Raw genomic sequence first — 22757 nt, 5'->3', positions numbered from 1 at the left:
AGTAAACTAAAACTCCTGATATGGTGGAGATATATAGATGATATTTTTATGGTTTTGCCACATTTGGCCCTAACAGCTTTCACAATTCGAAAAAAAATACACATTCCATGTGAACGAAAAAGAAGCCAACTTCCTTGATGCGACGATACAATCGTATACACTAAACACCAAGATGCACACAGGTTATTACATTATTCATCATTCCATCCTAAACATTAAAAGGATAGTATTCCATATAGTCAAGCAGTAAGACTCCGTCGGATTTACAGCACCGATCAGTCTTACGCAGAAAGTTCATTAAAGTTGGAAGATAACCTATTCGAAAGAGGATACTCAATAGGTATAATCAAGAAAGCAACAAAGAAGGCTTAACAATTTAACAAAAAGGATCTATTACGCAGCAGTAAAATTGTGAACGACATCATACTGATCTATTTGTTTACAGCAACATGTATTACTGTTTTTACTAACAAATATATAAATGATGTCCAGAATTTTTAATACTTCATTATCATATTTTCTGCATATTGTATGCTGATGATGGGGCAGAATACTCCGAAACCGGTTATCAAAATAAATAAATAGTTTGTTTCACGTGTGGTCCTTCTATCTTTTTGTATTTTTTTTGTGTTTTAGTTACAAGATGATAAAGAAAGAAAAAAATACTCGGTCAATTTGCAAAGATTTTTTAAACAGATTTTCCCAGCAACTCTAATCTGCATAAGATGTGAGATTACATAGTATAAGAGAAGTGAGCATAAAGTTCCTGTCGAAGTGTCCGAAATATTCATTATTTGATTTTCTTATGATATGTAATAATTATACATGACATAATTTCCTATAGTCTGGAATTTCAATGTCAATATTTCTGATTGTCAAGAATATCCAACTGTCTAGAATAAATAAATTATTACTGATTTTAGAACTTTTGCAGTCATGAACTAAAACATCAATATCTAAATGAAGAAGATCTCATGGTTTATGTAATCGCTCTTTTCTGACAACTAATATATATTGATGAGTAACTTCTGAATCCAGACATATAGAATTAGTGTAGAAGTGTAAAATTCCTCGTGAATTTCGCCGATGCCAACATTAACATTAAAGATTAATATGAACTTCCATCGTATATTTTAACGTTCTTACCAATACAAGTAGACTTGTCTGTATCCAGGCGGTAACCAGTAATATTACAAGCACACTCATACCCGCCTGGGAAGTCAATACATCCTTGAGAACATGGTGAAGGTGTCCTTGAACACTCAGCTATATCTAAATTCAACGATAAATGTTATCTAATTAACTACTGTTTGTATGCACTCCAAGTTTTTATAATGGCATTTATATATTATACAAGATTTAGCTTACCAAAAGGTTCCTTCTAGCGCATATAAAATATTCTTTTTAAGGGATATTGTTTTAGCATAATGTTACAAATGTTTAATAATACAATGAGAAAAATATGTGCTGTCATTATTGGTGCAAACTTAATTAAGAACTAATCTAAGTATTAACAGTTTTATCATAACCCAAAATTGTTTTTTTAATATAAGCAAGTGCAGTACATATTCTGCTATTTGGAAGCATTTGTCTTGCAGTCTGTGTTCCGGATATTTTCATCATGCGATTACACCAGCGAGTACCTGCACACTTAACACAAAGAAATTTAATACATGCATTTACGATTCGAAAAACAAATCAGAAAGAGTAAAAAAAGTACGCAAAAGAAAGCACCTGCAAATCCGAAACGTAGGAAGCTAAAAAAATCACGTGACCAGGGACAATTTCATTACGTAAATTTTTTTTTGGCGGGAGTCTATTTTTAGATGATGCATATTCATATTCATTTCATTAATCTCGATTCTTTACTATAATATATTCAATTAAGGAGTTACATGATATAAACTTTATTATTGTGTCTTGTTGTTCTGTTATTTTAGTAGTTGTATTGCACTATGAAGACTGAAATAAAGATTGATTATTCGTAAACACATATTGGGCCAGAGGCTATTTGTAATGAATATGCATGAGTCCAAGATGGCGGCGTCCTACGGGAAATCGGATTCCTTTGATGATACCCTTGCATCCATTACATGCTCAGTCAAGTGTGACATGTTCACCATAAGTGTTCCTTCTCTTGAGAAGGAACAACAAGCATACAATTAATATTAATATAGAAAGTTATGTGTTAAAATCGGACAGGCCATCACCGGCTATGGTATCTACATATTATCTCTAAATATTCATTTAAGATGTCACAAAATCAAAAGTGCTAAATCTGACTTATAAAGCCTTATAATCAGTAAATCGTTCATAAAATCACCTTCGCATGTTGTGTTAGATCCAGATTCAAACTCATAACCAGCTTCACAGAAACATGTTGGCACGTCATTTACCGCCGTGCATTGTGCATTAGTCTGGCATGGATTTGGATCACACTGTTCCGCAGCTATAGGTGAAAAAGCAGTGAATTTATGTGGGTTTTTCAAATAAAACATGGACTTTTCTCATATGTTCCATATATACATGAATGGAGACATTTTAAATTCATATCATTTTGAAACATAATGTGTCTGCCACAGTTATTTAGCATTGTATTCGTGTTTTGATATGTCTTTAATCAAAGTGTAAGTATCCCAGACTAGATCAGCAACGTCTATATCAAGTCAAACGTGTTTACGATATTTCTCTTGCTCAATTTAATTATTTTCTTTTCAGTCTGTAAAAGTATACATCAAAACCGTTAGATAGTAACACGGAATAACTTTTGAAGAGTAAGAATACAATTTTTGACTGAAATATCAATATGATTTAACTTAAAGATACTTTTATTTTACTGAAGCATGTAAATATAAGATGTATTTGTCTCTGCAACAACGTTGGTCTTTTGCAACATTGCATAATTCTTTTTCAGTGTTCTCAGTGTTTTTCAGAGTTTCTTTTGATATTTTTTTATGTTTGCTTAGATTTCTAGACGTTCATCGGAGCAAAAATACCTGTTTTAGAGGAAATGTTATTAATTTTAGACTGTAAAAACCAACTGATGATAATTTTTCAAGAGACGTAATTTGAATATTATGAAATAGATTCGTGGAAGTTACTACGCTTATATTCTGATTATTGTGTTTGAGACGACAAAGCATCACCTGAACCATATAGCGCGTTACTATAATTATAACATTGCCTACGGCCTTCGTGATATATTCTTACGCATAAGAACTCAAAACACGGGTTATTCTACGATAAACCACACTTCGGAACTTATTATTTCTTAAATAACCTCATCACATTGACTTTTTTGTTTAACCTTTACAAATCAACCTATGCTAGTCTTTTTAACATTCATCAGCAGATATTTAAACAAGAGGGTCATGATGACCTTAGATCGCTCACCTTAGTTATATAAGCTACAATGTCAAACTGATGCTAAAATATCAAGAAAGTAGGTCAGTAGGTCATATCCATGGTAACTGAAAGTCAGTTTTAAGATTGGTGTGCAAAACTGTATATGTCATCGAAATTTCAAGGCTGTATCTTAAAAAAACAAGAAAATAGGTCAGAAGGTCAAGGTAACAATCAAGTGACCCCTACTTGGGGTCTTCAGATAATTATAATTAAACAGTCTAGGAAATGTGTTCAGATAATCTTTTAAGTAATGTTTCCTATATAACTCATATAACACGTGACCCCCGGGGCGGGACTTCTTTTCACCCCAGGGACATAGTTTTAACAATCATGTTCGAGAACTACTAGGCAATGCTAATTACCAAATATCAAAGACCTAGACCTTGAACTTTCAGACAAGAAGAATTTTTAAGTTGTTTCCAATATAAGTATATGTAAAACTTGGGCCTGAGGGCAGTGCCTCTTTTCACCCCAGGGGCATAATGGGAACCATTTTGGTAGATCAGGACCACTAGGCAATGTTACATGCCAAATATAAAAAGCCTTGGCCTGGCAGTTTCAGACAAGAAAAGTTTTAAAGTTTTTTCCTTTAAATAAGTCTATGTAAAACTTGGGACCTGAGAGCAGTGCCTCTTTATACCCTAGAGGCATAATTTGAACAATTTTTGGTGAAGGACCATTAAGCAATACAACCTACCAAATATCTAAAGCCTAGGCCTTGTAGTTTCAGACAAGAAAAGTTATAAAGTTTTTTTCATTTAAAAGTCTATGTAAAACTTGGGACCCCCGGGGCGGGACCTCTTTTTATCCCAGTGTAATAATTTGAACAATCTTGGTAGACGACCACAAGCCAATGCTATGTACAAAATATCAAAGGCCTGGGTCTTGTGGTTTCTGAGAAGAAGACTTTTAAACAATTTCCATTATAGGTCTATGTAAAACTTGGGACCCCCGGGGCGGGGTCTCTTTTCATCCCAGGGGAACAGTTTAAACACTATTCATATAGAAGACCATTAGATGATGTCACATGCCAAATATCAAGGTTCTACGCCTTGCGGTTTTGGTCAAGAAATTTTTTTAGTTTTCCCTTTCAGTTTCCATGGCAACCAGAGTTCTTAGTGGAATTCAATTCTTTGAAAACATTTGAAAGTAGACCACGCAAGGACCATTCCTATGAACTTTGGTGTAAATCTGCTCAGTGGTTTTGAAGAAGTATATTTTTTTATAAATTGTTAACGGACGAACGACGCACGTACGGACGACGCACAATGGACATCAAGCGGTCACAAAAGCTCACCATGAGCTTTTGCTCAGGTGAGCTAAAAACATACATTCTAGGTGAAGAATGTTACTGTACTATTCTAGGTGTAGAAAGTTTCTCTACCTTCTAAATGTGAAAAGTTACTGAACCATTATAGGTGTTGAAAACAGCTTACCATTCCAGATGTGGGAAGTTACTGTACGATTCTAGATGTAGTATGTTACTGTATCATTGTAGGTGTAAAAAGATACTTTACCCTTCTAGTTGTAGAAAGTTAATGTAAAAATTGAAATAAAGAAAATAACTGTACTTTTCTAAGTGTAGAAAGTTATAAAGCTACTGTGCCCTTCTGGGTAAAGAGTAAAGAAAGATACTTACCATCTTAAGCGTAGAAAGTTACTGTACCATTCTTAGTTTAGAAAGTTACTTTACCAGTCTAGGTGTAGAAAGTTACTGTACCAGTCTAGGTGTGGAAAGGTACTGTACCGGTCTAGATGTAGAAAGTTACTATATCCTTCTTGGTGTAGAATATTACTGTACTATTCTAAGTGTAGAAAACTGCTTTGCCCTTCTAGATGTAAAAAATACTGAACCATTCTAGGTGTAGAAAGTTACTGTACCCTTTTAGATGTTGAAGCAACTGTACCAGTCTGGGTATAGAAATGTTACTGTAGAAAGCTACTGTACCATTCTAGGTATAGAAGGCTACTGTGCAATTCTAGGAGTAAAGAAATACTGTTCCAGTCATCGTGTAGAAAGCTATATTGTAGCATTCTATGTGTAGAAAGTTACTGTTTCAGTCAAGGTTAGAAAACAACTGAACTAGTCTAGGTTTGAGAAGTTAATGTACTAGTCTAGTTGCAGAAACTACTGTACCAGTCTAAATGTAGACATTCACTGTACCATTACAGGTGTAGCAAGCTACTGTATTAATCTAGGTGTAGAAACTGTATTAATCTAGGTGTAGAAAGGTACTGTATCATTCTAGATATAGCAAGTTACTGAACCATTCTAGGTGTAGACAGTTACTGCACGAGTCTGTGTTACTGTATTAGTCTAGTTGTAGAAACTATTGTACCAGTCTAAATGTAACAGTTACTGTACCATTATAGGTGTTACAACCCGCTGTACCAGTCTAAATGAAGAACAGTACTGTACTACTCTACGTGTAGAAAGTTATTGTACCTTTCTAGGTGTAACAAGTTACTGTAACATTTTAGGTGTAGATAGTAACTGTACGAGTCTATGTGTAGAACAGTACTGAACTACTCTAGGTGTAGAAAGTTATTGTACCAGTCTAGGTAAAGCAAGTTACTGTACCCTTCTAGGTGTACAAAGTTACTGTACCGTTCTTGGTGTAGCAAGTGACTGTACCATTCTTAGTGTAGACAGTTACTGCACCAGTCTAGGTGTAGCAACCTACTGTACCAGTCTAGGTGTAGAAAGTTACTGTACTACCCGAAGTGTAGAAAGTCCGTGTACCAGTCTAGGTCCAGCAAGTAATTGTACTATTGTAGGTGTAGAGAGTTACTGTACCATACTATGTGTAGGAAGGTACTGTTCCATTCTAGGTGTAGAAAGGTACTGTGTCATACTAGATGTAGAAAGTTACTGTAGTATTCTACTTGTAGAAAGTTAATGTACCAGTCTAGGTGTAGAAAGTTAATGTACCTGTCTAGGTGTCGAAAGTTACTGTACCAGGCTAGGTGTAGAAAGGTACTTACCATTTTAAGTGTAGAAAGTTACTGTACCATTTTGGATATAGAAACTTACCGCACTATTCTAAGTGTAGAAAGTTACTGTACAATTGTAGGTGTAGAAAGTGACTGTACCATTCTAGGTGTAGAAAGGTACTGAACCAGGCTCGACAGTTACTGTACGATTCTAGTTGTAGACAGTTACTGTACCAATATGTGCAGAAGGGAACTGTACCCTTCTAGATGTGGAAAGCTACCACAACTTTCTAGATGTAGAAAGTTACTTACCATCATAGCTATAGAACGGATATGTACCATTGTAGATATAGAAAGACTGTACTACACTTGGTAATATATGTACAAAAAGACAACTTACGTATGCATGTTTTTCTGTGTGTTGTATCAAGTTTAAATCCCTGCTTGCAAGAGCACCGGTAGCTGCCTAGAGTGTTACTGCATACCTGGGAACACTCATTCTGACCTTCACATTCATTAATATCTGAAGTAACATTATATAACCAAGTAAATATTTGAGCAATTAAATATCTAATTAATGTTTGCTTATGGTACAACAATTAAGGCGTTATCATTTGGTAAACTGATTCTTGTAAGCTTCAATTTAATCAAAATATTATAACTGAACTGGACAGGCATCGCATTCATTGATATATGAATTACGTGCGAATTTTTCATGCTTTGTGCACTGTTACACCTCTAAATGGTAGCAACGCATTTTGGTAGTCACTACCAAAACTCGGCCAAGTTTTGATTTTGTTTGTTTCGGGTTTAACGCCGTATTTCAACAGTATTTCAGTCATGTAACGGCGGGCAGTTAACCTAACCAGTGTTCCTGGATTCTGTACCAGCACAAACCTGTTCTCCACAAGTAGCTGCCAACTTACCCACAAGAATCAGAAGTGGAGGACTAATGATTTCAGAAAAAATGTCGTTTATCAAATAGTCACGGAGAACATACGCCCTGCCCGAGGATCGAACTCACAACCCCGCGATCCGTAGACCAACGCTCTACCAACTGAGCTAAGCGGGTGGGCTGTGCCGAGTTTGATAGCGACAAAATGCGTTGCAAGGGTACATATGATGTGTTAAGGATCATGGAATGGAACGTATTTTGGTAGTGTTTTTCTACATCAGGAGTTGTGCTCATTTTTACATTACGCACAAAAGAGAGGGATAAAAGGATAAAAGGAGAGAATGTCACCTCCCGAGATGTTGTTTTCCTATAAAAAGAACCAAAATGTAGATCCCTGAGCGTGTGAAAGGGGCCTAAAACGGGCCTATGCAATAACATTGTATTGTTTTGTTGTTTTAATGTGCTAGTGTTGTCGCAGATATAGTCCACCGAGATTTTTTTAAAGCACGAAAATGTTGATTTCTGTAAAACGAAGTATAAATGCGAGGATGGCACGTGGGTCCTCCACCTAGATATTTTCTCGTGAATCTCCTGAATTTTAATCTCAAACAGTCTATACTTACTTATGGGCGTTTGTAAAACCTGTCCCAGGGTCAGGGGCCACCGTAGTCGAGTGGTTGAGGTCGCTGACTTCAAATCACTGGCCCCTCATTTATGTGTGTTCGAGCCTATATCGGGGCGTTGAATTCTTCCTGTGAAGAAGCCATCCAGCTGGTCGGTGGTTCTACCCAGGTGCCCGCTCGTGATGAAATATTGCACGGAGGTGCACCTGGGGTCTTCCTCCACCATCAAAGCTGGAAAATCCCATATGACCTATAATTGTGTCGGTGCGACGTTAAACCCAACAAAGTAAAATAAATGTCCCACGGTCATGCGAATTTGTGGTGAACAGTTGTGCTAAGTTCCTTTAATATCTTTCGATGTATGTCAAAGTTAAGAGTTGCATCGACCTCTCTCACGTGTGTTCCAATGGTCCTGCTTGACTGAATCAAGGGCCGTTTTATTTTTAAGTTCAAAAGCTCAAGTTCGGATGAGAGGCTAAGTTCCATTATGACTCTCTTTGAAACTATATTGCCTATTCGCCACAAAATATTCTTTTTGTAAATAGTGAGATTATTACTAATGCCGTTTTGCGTTGGATATGTATATATCCAACGCATTCTGGTACTACAGTTTTGCAAACTACCAAATTGCGTTGTGTGTAACGCACCTTGGTAGTGACTACCAAAACTCGGCCGAATTTTGGTAGTGACTACCAAAATGCGTTGCTACCATTTTGAGGTGTAACAGTAGCGACAAAATCCGTTGAAATGGTACATATGATGTGTTAAGGATCGTGGAATGGAGCGTATTTTCGGTAGTTTTTCTACATCAGGGGCTGTGCTCATTTTCACATCACGCACAAAAGACAAAGATAAGAGGGAATGTCTCCTATAAAAATATAGGGGTGGGGGGGGGGGGGGTGCAGTTCGGAGTTCACCTCCCGAGATATAGTTTTCGTATAAAAACAACCAAAATGTAGATTCCTGAGCGTGTGAAAGGGGCCTCAAACGACGCATCCTATGCAATAAATTGTATCGTTTTGCTGTTTAAATGTGCTAGTGTTGTCGGAAAGATAGTCCACCGTGATATTTTAAAGCACAAAATTGTTGAATTCTGTAACACGAAGTATAAATGTGAGGATGGCACGTGGACCCTCCACCTAGATATTTTTTAAAACATCCCACATAAACATAAATGGTGAATTCTGTGCATGTTTTATGGGTCTTATATACTTTAAAAGGTATTACAGAACCCGTCTTATGTGACCTTTTTCTTGCGAATCTCCTGAATTTCGAAGTGTTGTGAACAGTTGTGCTAAGTTCCTTCAATATCTCTTGTTAGAGTTGCACTACCAAATTGCGTTGAGTGTAACGCACCTTGGTAGTGACTACCAAAACTCGGCCGAATTTTGGTAGTGACTACCAAAATGCGTTGCTACAATTTTGAGGCGCAACAGCGCACTGTAAAAATACATTTTGCTTGATAGAAAATCGTGTTATAATTTGGTTCATATGAGGAATTACATTTCTAGATAAAATATACAGGATGCATATCCAATAATGAGTAAATTATATTTAGGTTTGATATTCTAAGGTAGGGTTAACGCAGGATTTTTCATGTCATAACATCTGCAGGATCCCGAGGGATTGTATGGTGCCCGAGCTCGGTAGGGAGCGTTTACCAACGTATCCCAAGGGATTCTGAAGATGTGATAACACGAAATGAACATGCGCAATGCGCTAACGCTAGTCTAGGATAAAACACGTAAAACTGATAAATGACTACATTATCACTCAACATCATTAAATTGCCACAAAATGCGCGGGACTGTCTTAGTTGACTTTTATGTTGACGTCATTTCCTTTTGAACTATCCGTCTTGTGACCGAAAGACGTTTACACTTTGCCACGGAACGCATATATATAAAATTGTGTTTAAATGCACATGAGAGCGAGAATCTCTCTGTTAACACACGTTTTCTTTCCTGTTAAAATACCCCAGAAAGTGACAACAACAGCAGTTTTATGCTAGAATGAGTTATTGAGTGGTTGTTTTTGCAGAAAGTAATACCCGTGCACGTGTTTCCATTCTGCATGAATCCGTGGTTACAACTACACTGGTAACTTCCGGGACTGTTCGTACATATCTGACTGCAGTCATTGAGAGAAGTGCTCGAACATTCATCTACATCTGTGAAAATACAGAAGTTTTCTATACGAAATAATAAACTTTATAATGTAAAGGTACGCAAACTAAAAACCAAATGGCAGGGTTTCAGAAATCTGCAAATTTACTGGCTGCATGTTTGGCTAGCAACATTTCTGTCTAGTAGCCAAAACATTTTGGTTTTATTTGGCAATAACCATTTTGGTTTATTGACAATATCTGGTTAGTACTTGTATACTTCATTTTGATGGAATGTGTAAATTAATATATAGTTTCAATAATAGAATTATAGGCATACGTTTTTATAGATTCTGTTTGTAAAACAGCAATTATCATTTAAACATTTTTTTCTCCTAGATGTTTTAATCCGAGGTTAGAAGATAAAACTAGTTAAAGAGGGAATTCTTCTCCCTTTGATTGTTACAAAATGACAATATACGAGGGGCATTTCAAAAGTAATGCAACTGGGGAAGTAAAAACGCGCGTTTGATAGATTTTAATTTATTTACGCGTCATACCCTCAAAGTAATCATCCTTGCTACGTACATAAAGTTTCAAACGTTTAATCCATTTTTAAAGGCATTTTCGTATTCATTTTCAGGTATACCCATGATACATACCCATCATACACTGATAAACGGCTTATCCCAGGGCCTGTCGGAACCTATTATGCCTACCAGCTAAATGCTTTTTTTCAGTCTAGGGAACAAGAAATAGTCACACGGGGCAAGATCTGGGGAATAAGGTGCATGTGGAAGAACTCGAACCCTTTCCTTATTCAAAAACGAGGTCACAACGGCAGACTTATGCGCAGGGGCGTTGTCGTGCAGTAGGGAAACGTGCTTAAACCCAGTGCGTGGGCGTCGTTTAAAAATTGTTGTTTAAATTTCTTCAACACTTTCTCTTTATAAAATAATCACTGATTTTCATTTTGGTACAAAAAGTTGCATAATCGGACAACTGATATCAAAGAAAAAACAAACATTGCTTTCTTAGCACTCATCAATCTTTTGGCAAATGAGGGGCGGCGGTAGCCCATATATTTTGTACATTTTCCTAGTAGGCTCAAAAAAGGTTATCTATATCTTATCTCCAGTAATAATATCAGAAAACAGCTTTCTATGGTATTTTGGAAAGATTTTAAGCAGATTTCTGGCTGTTTCAAGTCGGACACGTTTTTGCTTGTCCGACAATAAATGAGGGATCTATCAAGCTGTAATGCATCTCATTTTCAATTTCGTTTTAGTATGCGGAAAACACGTGCGGCTGAGATACCAACTATACTAGCTCTCTGTTGAACAGTTAGTCTTGTGTCAGACTTAACCACATCGCTTACCTTTTCGACAATATTGTTAGAAGTGGCACTACAAGAACGTCCAGGTTTTGGCTCATCATTAAAGGAGTCAACGCCGCTTTTAAACTTCATAACCCACCGCGGGACTGTGACATACGACACTGCATTCTGGCCATGAACATCACACAATTTCTCAAAAATCTCCTTCGCAGATACGCCAAGCTTGCATTGAGTTTTCATATAACCTTAAATGTCAGCTGCCTTTACACTTTTCTTGCCAACCATTTTGAGTCAATGATTATCTGTTGCTTTTGTCAAAGTATTAGCGACAATACAGCACGTGCACATGTAAATCTAGGTATAGAGAATGGATTTCTCGTTATACTTGTACGCTTTTTATGTTAAAAGCAAGGCAGCGTGATAATCAGTTGCATTACTTTTGAAATAATAATAATATAAGATAATATAAGAAAAATAATGGCCAGTAAGCTTTTATAAAGTTGCAAATTCCTTACAGTACAAATTGCAATTAATCTTATTATAAAATCATTTTATAAATCGCCTAAAAGCGAGTCAATAACGTCTCTCACTTCTTTGGACTGTGTATTCAATTATCCGTTTGTCCGAAATACTGTGTAGTTTCTGATATAAACTTTCCGACATTTTTTTGCTAATTAAGGGTCGTTTTTGAATGCTGTGCAAGCGTTTTAACTTAAAAGCATAAACTAGATGTAAGCACAAAATTTCCTTATAATAAATTTGTCTCTGATCCATTGTATTTCCTCTCAAGTTTTGATAAGATTTGATTTTAGCAAGAACGAAAGTACATTTTGATATGTAGCGGTAAAATGACGTAATTTATAAGACGGTTTGCATATTGTTTTGAACAGTATGGATCTGGAATGCGGATAGGGACATGCCAGTTGCCACTTTCTTCTTGCCAGTTTGCAAGTGGCAAAGTTCTAGCAACTGACAAGTGACAACTAGCATTTGGCAAGTGGCATGTCCCTACCCGCATTCCATAAAAAACAAATTTCCCTAATTGTGCAGATTTTTTTTAAAAAGAACCTAACATGCACAACTAGGGTTATTACTGATGTCTTGTGTTAACTTTCATTAAATTGTGGCATGGGTGTACACATATGTTCTCATCTCTCATTATCATTGTTCGATAGAGTGCAATTATAATTGGAATATACAAATAAGCTACTAGTATATGGAAGTACATTGACTGGCAATTAGCAAGTAACAACTGTTACGTCAGAGGGTAACAATTTCATGTTACAGTAAGTAAAAGTAACAGAAAGACAAACCAGCAACTGTTAACAATAACAAAATTTTATCCATGAATTTAAGTAACAATTCAAATACCTTAAAAATGTCAATGAATCTTAAAATCTTATACAGTAGGTGGTACGATAATTAATGTCCGCGGCGAGTATCGCTCGGTAAACAAAGATGTTACTGAGACCTGTCAAAACCATGCTTCTTACGAAGACTGGAGCATTGATTTCCAGGCTACTTGATATTGACTTTTAAGGTAGAACGGCGGGCACGCTCTGAAAACATTTAGTAGCCCGACAGATTTATTTGGTAGTCCCCATGAAATTTCAGGTTTTCAAATGGTATCGTGTACTGGCGGATTCAACACGTTCTCGTAGCTCTTCTTTCCTTACCTTTCATTAAGATTACATGACAGATCTATATTTGACATTTTGGTAGTAATTTTATCTGGAATATATTGAAACCTAGAATTCGTCATGGAAGCTACAATTACACATTCTCTACCATATTTGTGTTTTTATGGCTGATTTTACAATGCGTTTTTATTAAGTACTGAAAATGTTCTCGAAGTCAATGTAGGCAACATACAATTAAAAAAGGGTAAAGGCGCATACTGCACCTGGTGTATACCGTAACTGATGTATACAATACCTGGATTACAACTGTACTTGGTGTATACCGTACCAGGTGTATACTGTACCTGGTGTATACCGTACCAGGTGTATACTGTATCTGGTGTATACTGTACCTGGTGTATACTGTACTTGGTGTATACTGTATCTGGTGTATACTGTACCTGGTTTATACTGTACCAGATGTATACTGTACCTGGTGTATACCGTACCAGGTGTATACTGTATCTGGTGTATACTGTACCTGGTGTACACCGTACCTGGTTTATACTGTACCAGATGTATACTGTACCTGGTGTATACCGTACCAGGTGTATACTGTATCTGATGTATACTGTACCTGGTGTATACTGTACTTGGTGTATACTGTATCTGGTGTACACTTTACCTGGTGTATATCGTACCAGGTGTATACTGTATCTGATGTATACTGTACCTGGTGTATACTGTACTTGGTGTATACTGTATCTGGTGTATACTTTACCTGGTGTACACCGTACCTGGTTTATACCGTACCAGGTGTATACTGTATCTGGTGAATACTTACATGGTGTATACTGTACCAGGTGTATACTTTACCTTGTGTATATCGTATCTGGTTTATACTGTACCAGATGTATACTTTACCTTGTGTATATCGTACCTGGTTTATACTGTATCTGATGTATACTTTACCTGGTGTATATCGTACCTGGTTTATACTGTATCTGATGTATACCTTACCTTGTGTCTACCGTACCTGGTTTGTACTGTACCAGATGTATACTTTACCTTGTGTATATCGTACCAGGTGTATACTGTAACTGGTGTAACTGGTGTAACAAGGCAAGGGGTTGACCAACTTCACATGTTTATAATAAATGTTCATGGAAAAGAATGAAAGAAATTTAAATGAAATTCTACCAAATGATAAGTTTGTTATGTACAAATATGCACATTTTTGAACAATTAAAGGGCAATAACTCTGAAGTTACTAAAGAAATCCGGACAAAATTGTGTGTGCACAACCACATTATGGTGATCTAGATTCAGTTGAAGTTTCATAGTTCTAGGTCAAATATATTAAAAGTTACGAAGCAGAAATTGACATATTTATAGTGCCTTATATAGTTAACACTAGAAACTTCTAAGGGCCATAACTCTGGTGTTACTTGGGCAATCTGGCTGAAACTTGACGGACCGCATAACCTCATAGCGGTAAACATGTAAATGAAGTTTTATTTAAATATTCCCAACCACTTTCTAGATATGGCTCCAGACGGACGGACAACGCCAAAACTATGACCCTCCGACTTCATCGGGTGATAATAAAGGCGACTTTTTGTGTGTATGCCTGTATCATTACATAAAAGATGCATCCTTGCTTTCTATGGTATATCACTGCCGTGTAAAATATTTTCAATATTTTTAACTTTTCAATGTACACTGACAACTCCAATTGATAAATCTGAATGTAACAAAAAGGATTGATATATAAAAAAACAACATGTGACCACTAGGCACTAAATGTGTTTCCTTTTGCAATCTGTTGCTATTTTCAGACTTTGCCCGTGTTACGCGCAAAATGAAATAGAAAAGCTAGATGGCTATTGTACATGTATAGGAAAAATCTAAGTTCTATCATATACCTTGACATATTCCATCTTTTTCCTTATACCCTGTCTCACATGTACATGTATAAGATCCTGGCGTATTGGTACAAATCTCGTTTTGACCCGTACATGGGAAGTTGGCACACTCATCTTTATCCGTGTCACATTTTTCACCGGTCCAGCCGACGTCACAAACACAGCCTGTCACATGATCACACCGTGTAGCACCTACACCACAGTTACATTCGCTTGCACAGTTCAAACCATAGTGGAAAGGATCGCATTCTGCAGGAAAAGACTTAATTAACTGTATAAGACTGACTAAAGTGCTTTCTTGCACGCGATATTTTGGTTTCCGATGTCCATCTTACACAAGGTATTTAAGATGACTCTCGTGCTTAAACGACGTATAACGAATTACATTTATGCAGTAATTTATATTTCAATACATAAAACTAGATAAAAATATTCTTTATTCCCTATAGTATATTTCTCGATTAAAAAAAACCATTATTTTAGGAGAAATATATAACGTTACGCGGCAACTGATTAAAGAATGGAACTAATCATCGTTATTTGTCTGTCTTTGAAACGTCATGGCGTCTCTCCTGTTTATGGACGTTGATTTCCCGACTGTAACAAAAAGTGGTATAAAGACAGTCAATCGTTTGACTTTATTTTTTACAACATTGGCTGTATGTGCGGTTGGGAATATCCGCCTCTCGGGTAACTGTTTACGCCGTAACTCGACATGCCTCGATACTGGCTACACCGTTAATTCCCATCTGCACCTACAACCAGTGAAATAATCTTATAATCTTTAAAATACGAGTGAGAGCATAGAATGTTTACAAAGCGTTACACGACGATTTATCAATAATGATGTATTTTTAGGACAATAGTTTAAAAGAAATAGCGATCTTCTTACGTAATTGAAGAATTCTTAAAAAATACCATTATACAGTGTGACAAGGTAAAGTAACTACAACAAATCCGTACCTTTGCATGTTCTCAAGTCATTTTCAAGTTTGTACCCGGCACTACAAGAACAAGTGTAGCCCCCAGCCTCGTTCACACACGTGTCTGTCTCGCTACACAGGTTGAGGTCAGAGTCACATTCGTTCACATCTTAGTAGATAAAATAATGAAACGCATGTTTAATATTTTATCATTATTCAGATACTGATTATTGGATTTTCATTTCCAATTCTAGTATTATATTTGTTCAGCTAAACACAGACGGAAAACAACAGTGATAAACAACAGTTGACGCGAGGACCGACGAGATTAAAATAAAAACGTACAAGGCATTTTTGTGGTTTATCACCTGATTTACCACGGTTCATCGTTCAGATGATATCTAACGCCATGGTGGTTCAATTCCTTAAAGGAAAATCAAACGATAAGCCAGGTAAAGGCCTTGCGTATTTAATAAATGATAAGCTTTTGTCTTTATATGGTTTCACTGTGAGTGTCGTTAAAATTACACTTTCTCTAACTATTTGACTTAATTGATCGACAGGCCTTCCGCTAACACCATTAAAACACCATTATCTCCAACAATAATCTGAATCATTTTGACTTACCGATACAAGTCTGTTGATCTGTTCCTAAAATGAACCCTGTATTACACGAACATTGCGGTGTTTCGTTGACAACCAGACATATATCTGAACATTTGACGTCCGGGAACAGTGTACATGGATCTGACACTAAAACGAGAAAATATACATAATAATATAATGGTCATCTACATCACTGCTGTGTATTTTAAAACTCGCTTGGGGTGTAGAACTCTTTCAGAATCTTGACTTGCGGTAGGTCGATGGTTCTACCCAGGAGACCGCTTGTGATAAAATAATACCTAAATTGGCATCTGGTGTCTTCCCATGTCATCACAAGCTAGAAAGTCGCCACATTACGCACAATAGCTGAAATGACGTTAAACCAACCAAAAAAAAAAATAAATAAAAAAAGGAGAGGATATTTGTTTGTTTTGAGTGAATATGGAATAAATGGAATATATCTCACTGAGAAGTGAGCAAATTTCGAATATTTTCACAAGCGCGCAGCGCGAGTGAAAATGTGAAAATTTTCTCACTTCGAGGTGAAATATATTCCATATTCACGAAAAACAAACAAATTTTCTTTTTATCTTATGCTCAATTACGTTGAGATGTGCATTTTGCAATAATTTTTAATCTCAGCGCGGGAAACAGACGCGCGTAAACAGACATGACGTTAGACATGTTGTTACGTTAGAACTACGCACACGACATAAAGTTCCATTTCATTTTATTTTTTGCTGCATAACGTTATGAAATTCTCATTGAGTAAAATAATTTGAATCGAGAAATATACTATAAAAACAAAGTGCGACTACAATTTTCATCCTGTTTTAAACAAATAATTTAAAATTCATACACAATGTATGAGGGGGCGGCGCTATATCTTTCACAGTGTGAAAATATAAATTTCATATTTTCACAGTGTGAGTGATGAGATATAAAATTATTTAACTGATAGAATACAGTATTTCTTTAGTTAGCATAAAATAAAAGAATATATACATGACCACAAGACTACAAATCAATACTCGTATCTGAATATTTTTTCTTGCTTGTGACATCTGACTTTGGTTTTTAATTGCACTGATATAAGATATATATTCCATCTTTTTCAATGTCAGGTCCTCGATATTAGTGACGATCATTTTTGTATATGTGTATTTGAGTGGTGAAGGGAAAGATAAGCTGAAACTGACATAGTGGCATCTAACTCAGAGTTGTAATCATCTGAAACGACTTAACGACTTGTATTCAGTGTTGTTATATTTTCTGGCCCTTTGGGATAATGGAGTCCATGCAACATATGTGTAATATAGTTCCGCTTAAGCCGGTGCTAGGGGGCGTGAGAGGGTGAGAGGTGTTGCACATTTCATTACCTCTCATGAACAGACTCAATCAAACCGAGTCTGCTATTATTCTTCTTGGTTGTATTCTTTGCTTCCAAAGGATCTTTTTATAGATTTCTTTAAAATATTTCTGTATTATAAATAGCATTTTACATGGTTTACCTACCTTTAGTGCAAGTTTTTCTGTCCGAGTTTAGAAGAAATCCGAAATAGCATTCACAATTGTATCTTCCTGGTTTATTAGTACAGATATGTTCACATCCGGACACTCCAGCCGAACATTCGTCATAATCTGCAGAGTATTTATTGTGTGTATTATCTCACGGGAGTACAATGTAAAATTGTCTTTGTACATTCGCATGTTTTTGTAGTATTATACTATGTTAGTGCAATGTAAAATGCAAAACATACACAACATACTGAAATTCTATGGAAGATAAAATCATTGTCTTTCGTGAGATGGTATCATTTTACCGGGGCAATATTATACGATGTAAAGAAACTATTAAACGGGCATACAGAAGTAGTTTCAGATACTGACCTCAATATACAGTCAGTATCTACAGGAAATGTGTTATTCGTGAATGCAGAATTTCCCTTAAGTAAAATCAATATGTTGTTAAGAACACTATTACCTGTACATTTAGTTGTGTCATTCGTATTGATATTGTATCCTGAATTACAGCTGCACGAGAATCCGCCCACAGTGTTCGTGCACACCTGTTCGCACGTGTTGAGGGCGGGATCATTGCACTCATCTATGTCTGTGAACATGGTAAATTAATATTTGTCTAATTTTGCAATAAATCAATGAAATTATGAATAAAATTCATATAAAACCATTGTTTCTCTCGTCTAAAGTTGATTGCTAAATATTCTAAACAGAATTCAATACTGATCAACTTATAAAACGCTCTTATTAACTCTTGTTGTTTTTTTCAAATTACATCTCTTTAAATTAAATTTGCAAACTTTCTTCGAACCTCTTGTATCATGAAAATATGTCTCTACGGTTGATAAAATCTAAACTATTCGAGGTAAGTTGGCAATGTAATATACATTGGCAATCATTTACAAATTTCAATTATCTTACCAACACAGCTGTTGTTTGACAAACTGTATCCTGAACGACACGAACATGTATGGGAACCAATTGTGTTCGTGCAGACTTTGTTCACGTCTTTGCACGTATTGGGAACCAGACATTCATTGACGTCAGTGTCACAATGTGTTCCCGTCCAACCCGCTTTACAGACACACCCACGTACCGGGTCACAGCGCAAAGAGCCACGCCCACATTGACAGGTTAGGTCACAATTTTCACCATAGTTTGGAAACGGACATGCTATCAAACAAATGTAAAACTGTTAGTAAAAGAACTTTAAATGCTTTTAATCTAGATGAGGCAACACTGTGTATATACTGTACACAGCTAATTTCTCTCAATTGACCTTAAGGGCGGAGCATTCTAGAGATCGTAAGGCTTGATTGACTGCCACTGTTCACATACGTCACCCCGTATGATGGCTGATTTTTCGTGTTTTCGTGTTGGCGGGGCGAAAACACGACAAATTTTACACGAAAACACGACGTTTAGAGGGCGCCAACACGACATATTTTTTCGTCGAGTTTTCGTGTTGGCGGGTATGTATATGTCGTTATGGCACCCTTTATTTGTCGTGCTGTCGTGTTTTCGCCCCGCCGACACGAAAACACGACAAATACCTTATTTGTCGAGTTTTCGTGTTTTCGCCCCGCCGACACGAAAACACTACAAATACATTATTTGCCGAGTTTTCGTGTTTTCGTGTATTCGTGTAAAAATACATTAATTTCTTACTAAAAATTATACACGAGTTATACTATACACGAGTGGATTCATCCAAATATTCATCATTACTGCTACGTACCAGTCTAATAGATTTCAGTACATATGCACTGTATTCGACTTGTGGTATTTCAAATTCAGTATTTTTGAAGTCTACATAATCAGAATTACTCCTTAACAATAAAGTAGACACAAAAAAGCACTGGTACCTGAATGTATGAATAAGCAAAAGCTGAGCTTCATCAGATTACATATACTCTGTCATTTTTTATTATTTCAGAACGGATTCAGGGAAGAAATAAAAATTAACTGATTTTGTTCAAGTACATGTATATGTATAGGCCTATATATTATCGAGTTCTATGGTAATTCATATTTTCAATCGAATGTGTTTTGGTTCGCGGATGAAAAATGAATTAATATAAGTACAGGTTAACTCGCTTTGCAACTTTCTTTGTCATTACTTTTTGAAATATGCACTCTTATTTACTACATGAAAGCTTAGTTTTATTCATCAACAATTCTGAACAGATAGTACAAAAGGACATACGTTCACAAGACACCCTGTCATTGAGCAGTGAGTATCCTGTAAAGCAACCACAGGAGTAACTGCCCACCGTGTTACTGCAAGTCTGTGAACAAACTGCGCTAGTACACTCGTCTATGTCTGGAAACAATTAAAGAGGCAAATTAAATGTCTGATATCAGTACATACTGGTTAGAGTCGTAAATTCGGCCACTCTTTTTTGCGGTTTTTCATAAATATTTCTTTCCTTATACAAAAGCTTTGTACAAAATGTCTACCATATGTGCTTTAATACAAGCACCATTGATTATCATTAACGGCCGTTTTCAGTATGGTAAACAATAAAACAGCGCTTAAAATAACGGACATGTTTAGTCTCCACATTTTACCTTCCAGAGGTTGTAAATATTCGGCCACTTTAACATAAAGTTGGTTATATTTTCAACATTGTCTTGGAAATAAATCGATACTACAACCAAAATCGTTCTTTTTTCAACAAAATGTAATCATTTTTAAATAACATACATCGTGGGAAATATTTGCTAACCGAGATTTAAAAAGCGGCTGTCATCCTTCTCACACCGGCATGACGTAGTTTAATTTTTACGTCACTGTTTACGCATATCCACCAAGAGAAAAGCCTTAATCTGCTCATACGTAGAGTTATTTATAGATCGAGGCCCGTAATGAGTATTCCATAGATCTATGCTAGTAGTACGACGTTAAGTTACTTGGACGTTTTTATTTAAAGGGTTGTGATTAAGGCATGTCGCGCAGATTTGAATGAAATTATAGTGTAATAATATTCATTCCGAAAACAAGAAAGAACAGAATTAAATATTCAATGACTTTTTATCTAGATACCACACTTTCATTCTGACACTATAAAAATCAATTAACCATTGCCGGGCCTCAGCATAATCAAGCGCGTGCGATAAGGTCACGCGACCCGCGAGGCAAAATAGTTGATGTTTAGAGTACACCACTTTAGGTACTAATAAACTTTGATAATGTGGCAGTTGACCTAAATACAATCGACACTGTTTATTTTCCAGTACAGGTAAATCCAATAATTGCTTTACTATAGATCTGTGACGGATTATCTTTGAACACCCCTGGACTTATTGGACTCAACTGCCACATTATCAAAGCTTATTAGTAAGGACAACTTTTATCTACTCACCTCAACTTGTTGTTTTTTGCCGACTTTGTTGCTAACGCATATGGCACGCCAATTGTCCAATAATTACGTAAACCTAGGTTTACGGTCGAAAAACTAAGATTAACGATCGATAATCCAGGTTTTTAGGACGTAAAACCAGGTTTTTCGAATACTAACCTATATTTTCGAGCGAAAACATAGGATAACGCCCTAAACCATAGTTCACGTTCGTAAACGCAGGTTCACGCTTGCAAACCCTAGTTCACGGTCGTAAACATAGGTTCACGTTCGTAAACTATGGTTTACGACCGTGAAGTGGGGTTCACGAGCGTAAACATAGGATAACGACCGAAATTCGTAGTTCAGTCGATACACCTAGTTTATCAAACGTAAACCATGGTTTACGGTCGATATATCAGGATTATAAAATCAACTATGAATTTCGGGTGTGAACCTGGGGTTACGGCCGTGAACCATAGCTTACGAACGTGAACCTATGTTTACGACCGTGAACCATAGTTTACGGACGTGAACCTATGTTTACGAACGTGAACCTATGTTTACGAACGTGAACTTGTGTATACGAGCGTAAACCTAGGTTTACGTTCGATAAACTAGGAGTTTTCGAACAGAACTATGCTTTTCGGTCGTAAACATAGGTTCACGTTCGTAAACTATGGTTAACGCTCGTGAACCCAGGTTCACGCCCGTAAACATAGGTTCTTGCTCAATCGAAAAACCTACTTTATCGAACGTAAACATGGGTTCAAGAGCGTAAGTTTACGCCCGTTATCCTACGTTTTCGCTCGAAAATATAGGTTAGTATTCGATAATCCTAGTTTTTCAACCAAGAACGTAATTATTGGAAAATTGGCTTGCCGTGAACTACAGTTTACGGACGTGAACCTATGTTTACGAGCGAGAACCTATGTTTAGGACCGTGAACTTGGGTTTACGAGCAGGAACCATAGTTTACGAACGTGAATCCAGGTTTACGCTCGATAAACTAGGTTTTTCGATTGAACTATGAATTTCGATCGTTATCCTATGTTCACGAGCGTGAACCTATATTTACGGTCGTAAACACATGTTCACGGTCATAAACCCAAGTTTACCGTCGTTAACATAGGTTCACGTTCGTAAATCATGGTTCACGCACGTGAACCCAGGTTTACGCTTGTAAATATAGGTTCACGCTCGTAAACTTAGGATAACGACCGAAGTTCACAGTTCAATCGAGAAACCTAGTTTATCGAACGTAAACCTGGGTTCACGAGCGTAAACTGTGGTTTACGCCCGATATCTTACGTTTTCGCTCGAAAATATAATAGGTTTGTATTTGAAAAACCTAGTTTTATGTTCGAAAAACCTAGTTTATCGATCGTTAATCCTAGTTTTTCGATCGGGAACCGGGGTTCACGTAATTATAGGACAATTGACTTGCCATAAACGCAAGCGTTTGTGATGACTCAGATGCGTTCTCAAGCATCTGGCTCCAAAAAAGCTTTAAAGTGGGTGGACG

The 22757-nt window shown here is 36.6% G+C and overlaps 1 protein-coding gene across 1 annotated transcript in view; it reads right to left on the bottom strand.

Annotated features, from left to right (window-relative positions):
* The window catches only part of LOC123561091 (uncharacterized), a 125691-nt gene that overhangs the window by 24619 nt on the left and 78315 nt on the right, over positions 1 to 22757 (bottom strand). The window contains exons 56-66 of the mRNA XM_053516991.1: positions 20098 to 20214; positions 18813 to 19064; positions 18355 to 18483; positions 17886 to 18011; positions 16392 to 16517; positions 15805 to 15933; positions 14842 to 15090; positions 9908 to 10027; positions 6740 to 6862; positions 2324 to 2449; positions 1147 to 1272 (exon numbers count right to left, since the gene is read on the bottom strand). Of these exons, the coding sequence (XP_053372966.1) occupies positions 1147 to 1272; positions 2324 to 2449; positions 6740 to 6862; positions 9908 to 10027; positions 14842 to 15090; positions 15805 to 15933; positions 16392 to 16517; positions 17886 to 18011; positions 18355 to 18483; positions 18813 to 19064; positions 20098 to 20214 (1623 nt within the window). The remainder of the gene's footprint in view (positions 1 to 1146; positions 1273 to 2323; positions 2450 to 6739; positions 6863 to 9907; positions 10028 to 14841; positions 15091 to 15804; positions 15934 to 16391; positions 16518 to 17885; positions 18012 to 18354; positions 18484 to 18812; positions 19065 to 20097; positions 20215 to 22757) is intronic.

This window comes from Mercenaria mercenaria, chromosome 10, assembly GCF_021730395.1.
Source record: "Mercenaria mercenaria strain notata chromosome 10, MADL_Memer_1, whole genome shotgun sequence".
Lineage (NCBI taxonomy): Eukaryota > Metazoa > Mollusca > Bivalvia > Venerida > Veneridae > Mercenaria > Mercenaria mercenaria.
Note: the sequence above shows the minus strand (reverse complement) of the source record. Positions and strands in the feature narration are given on the sequence as shown.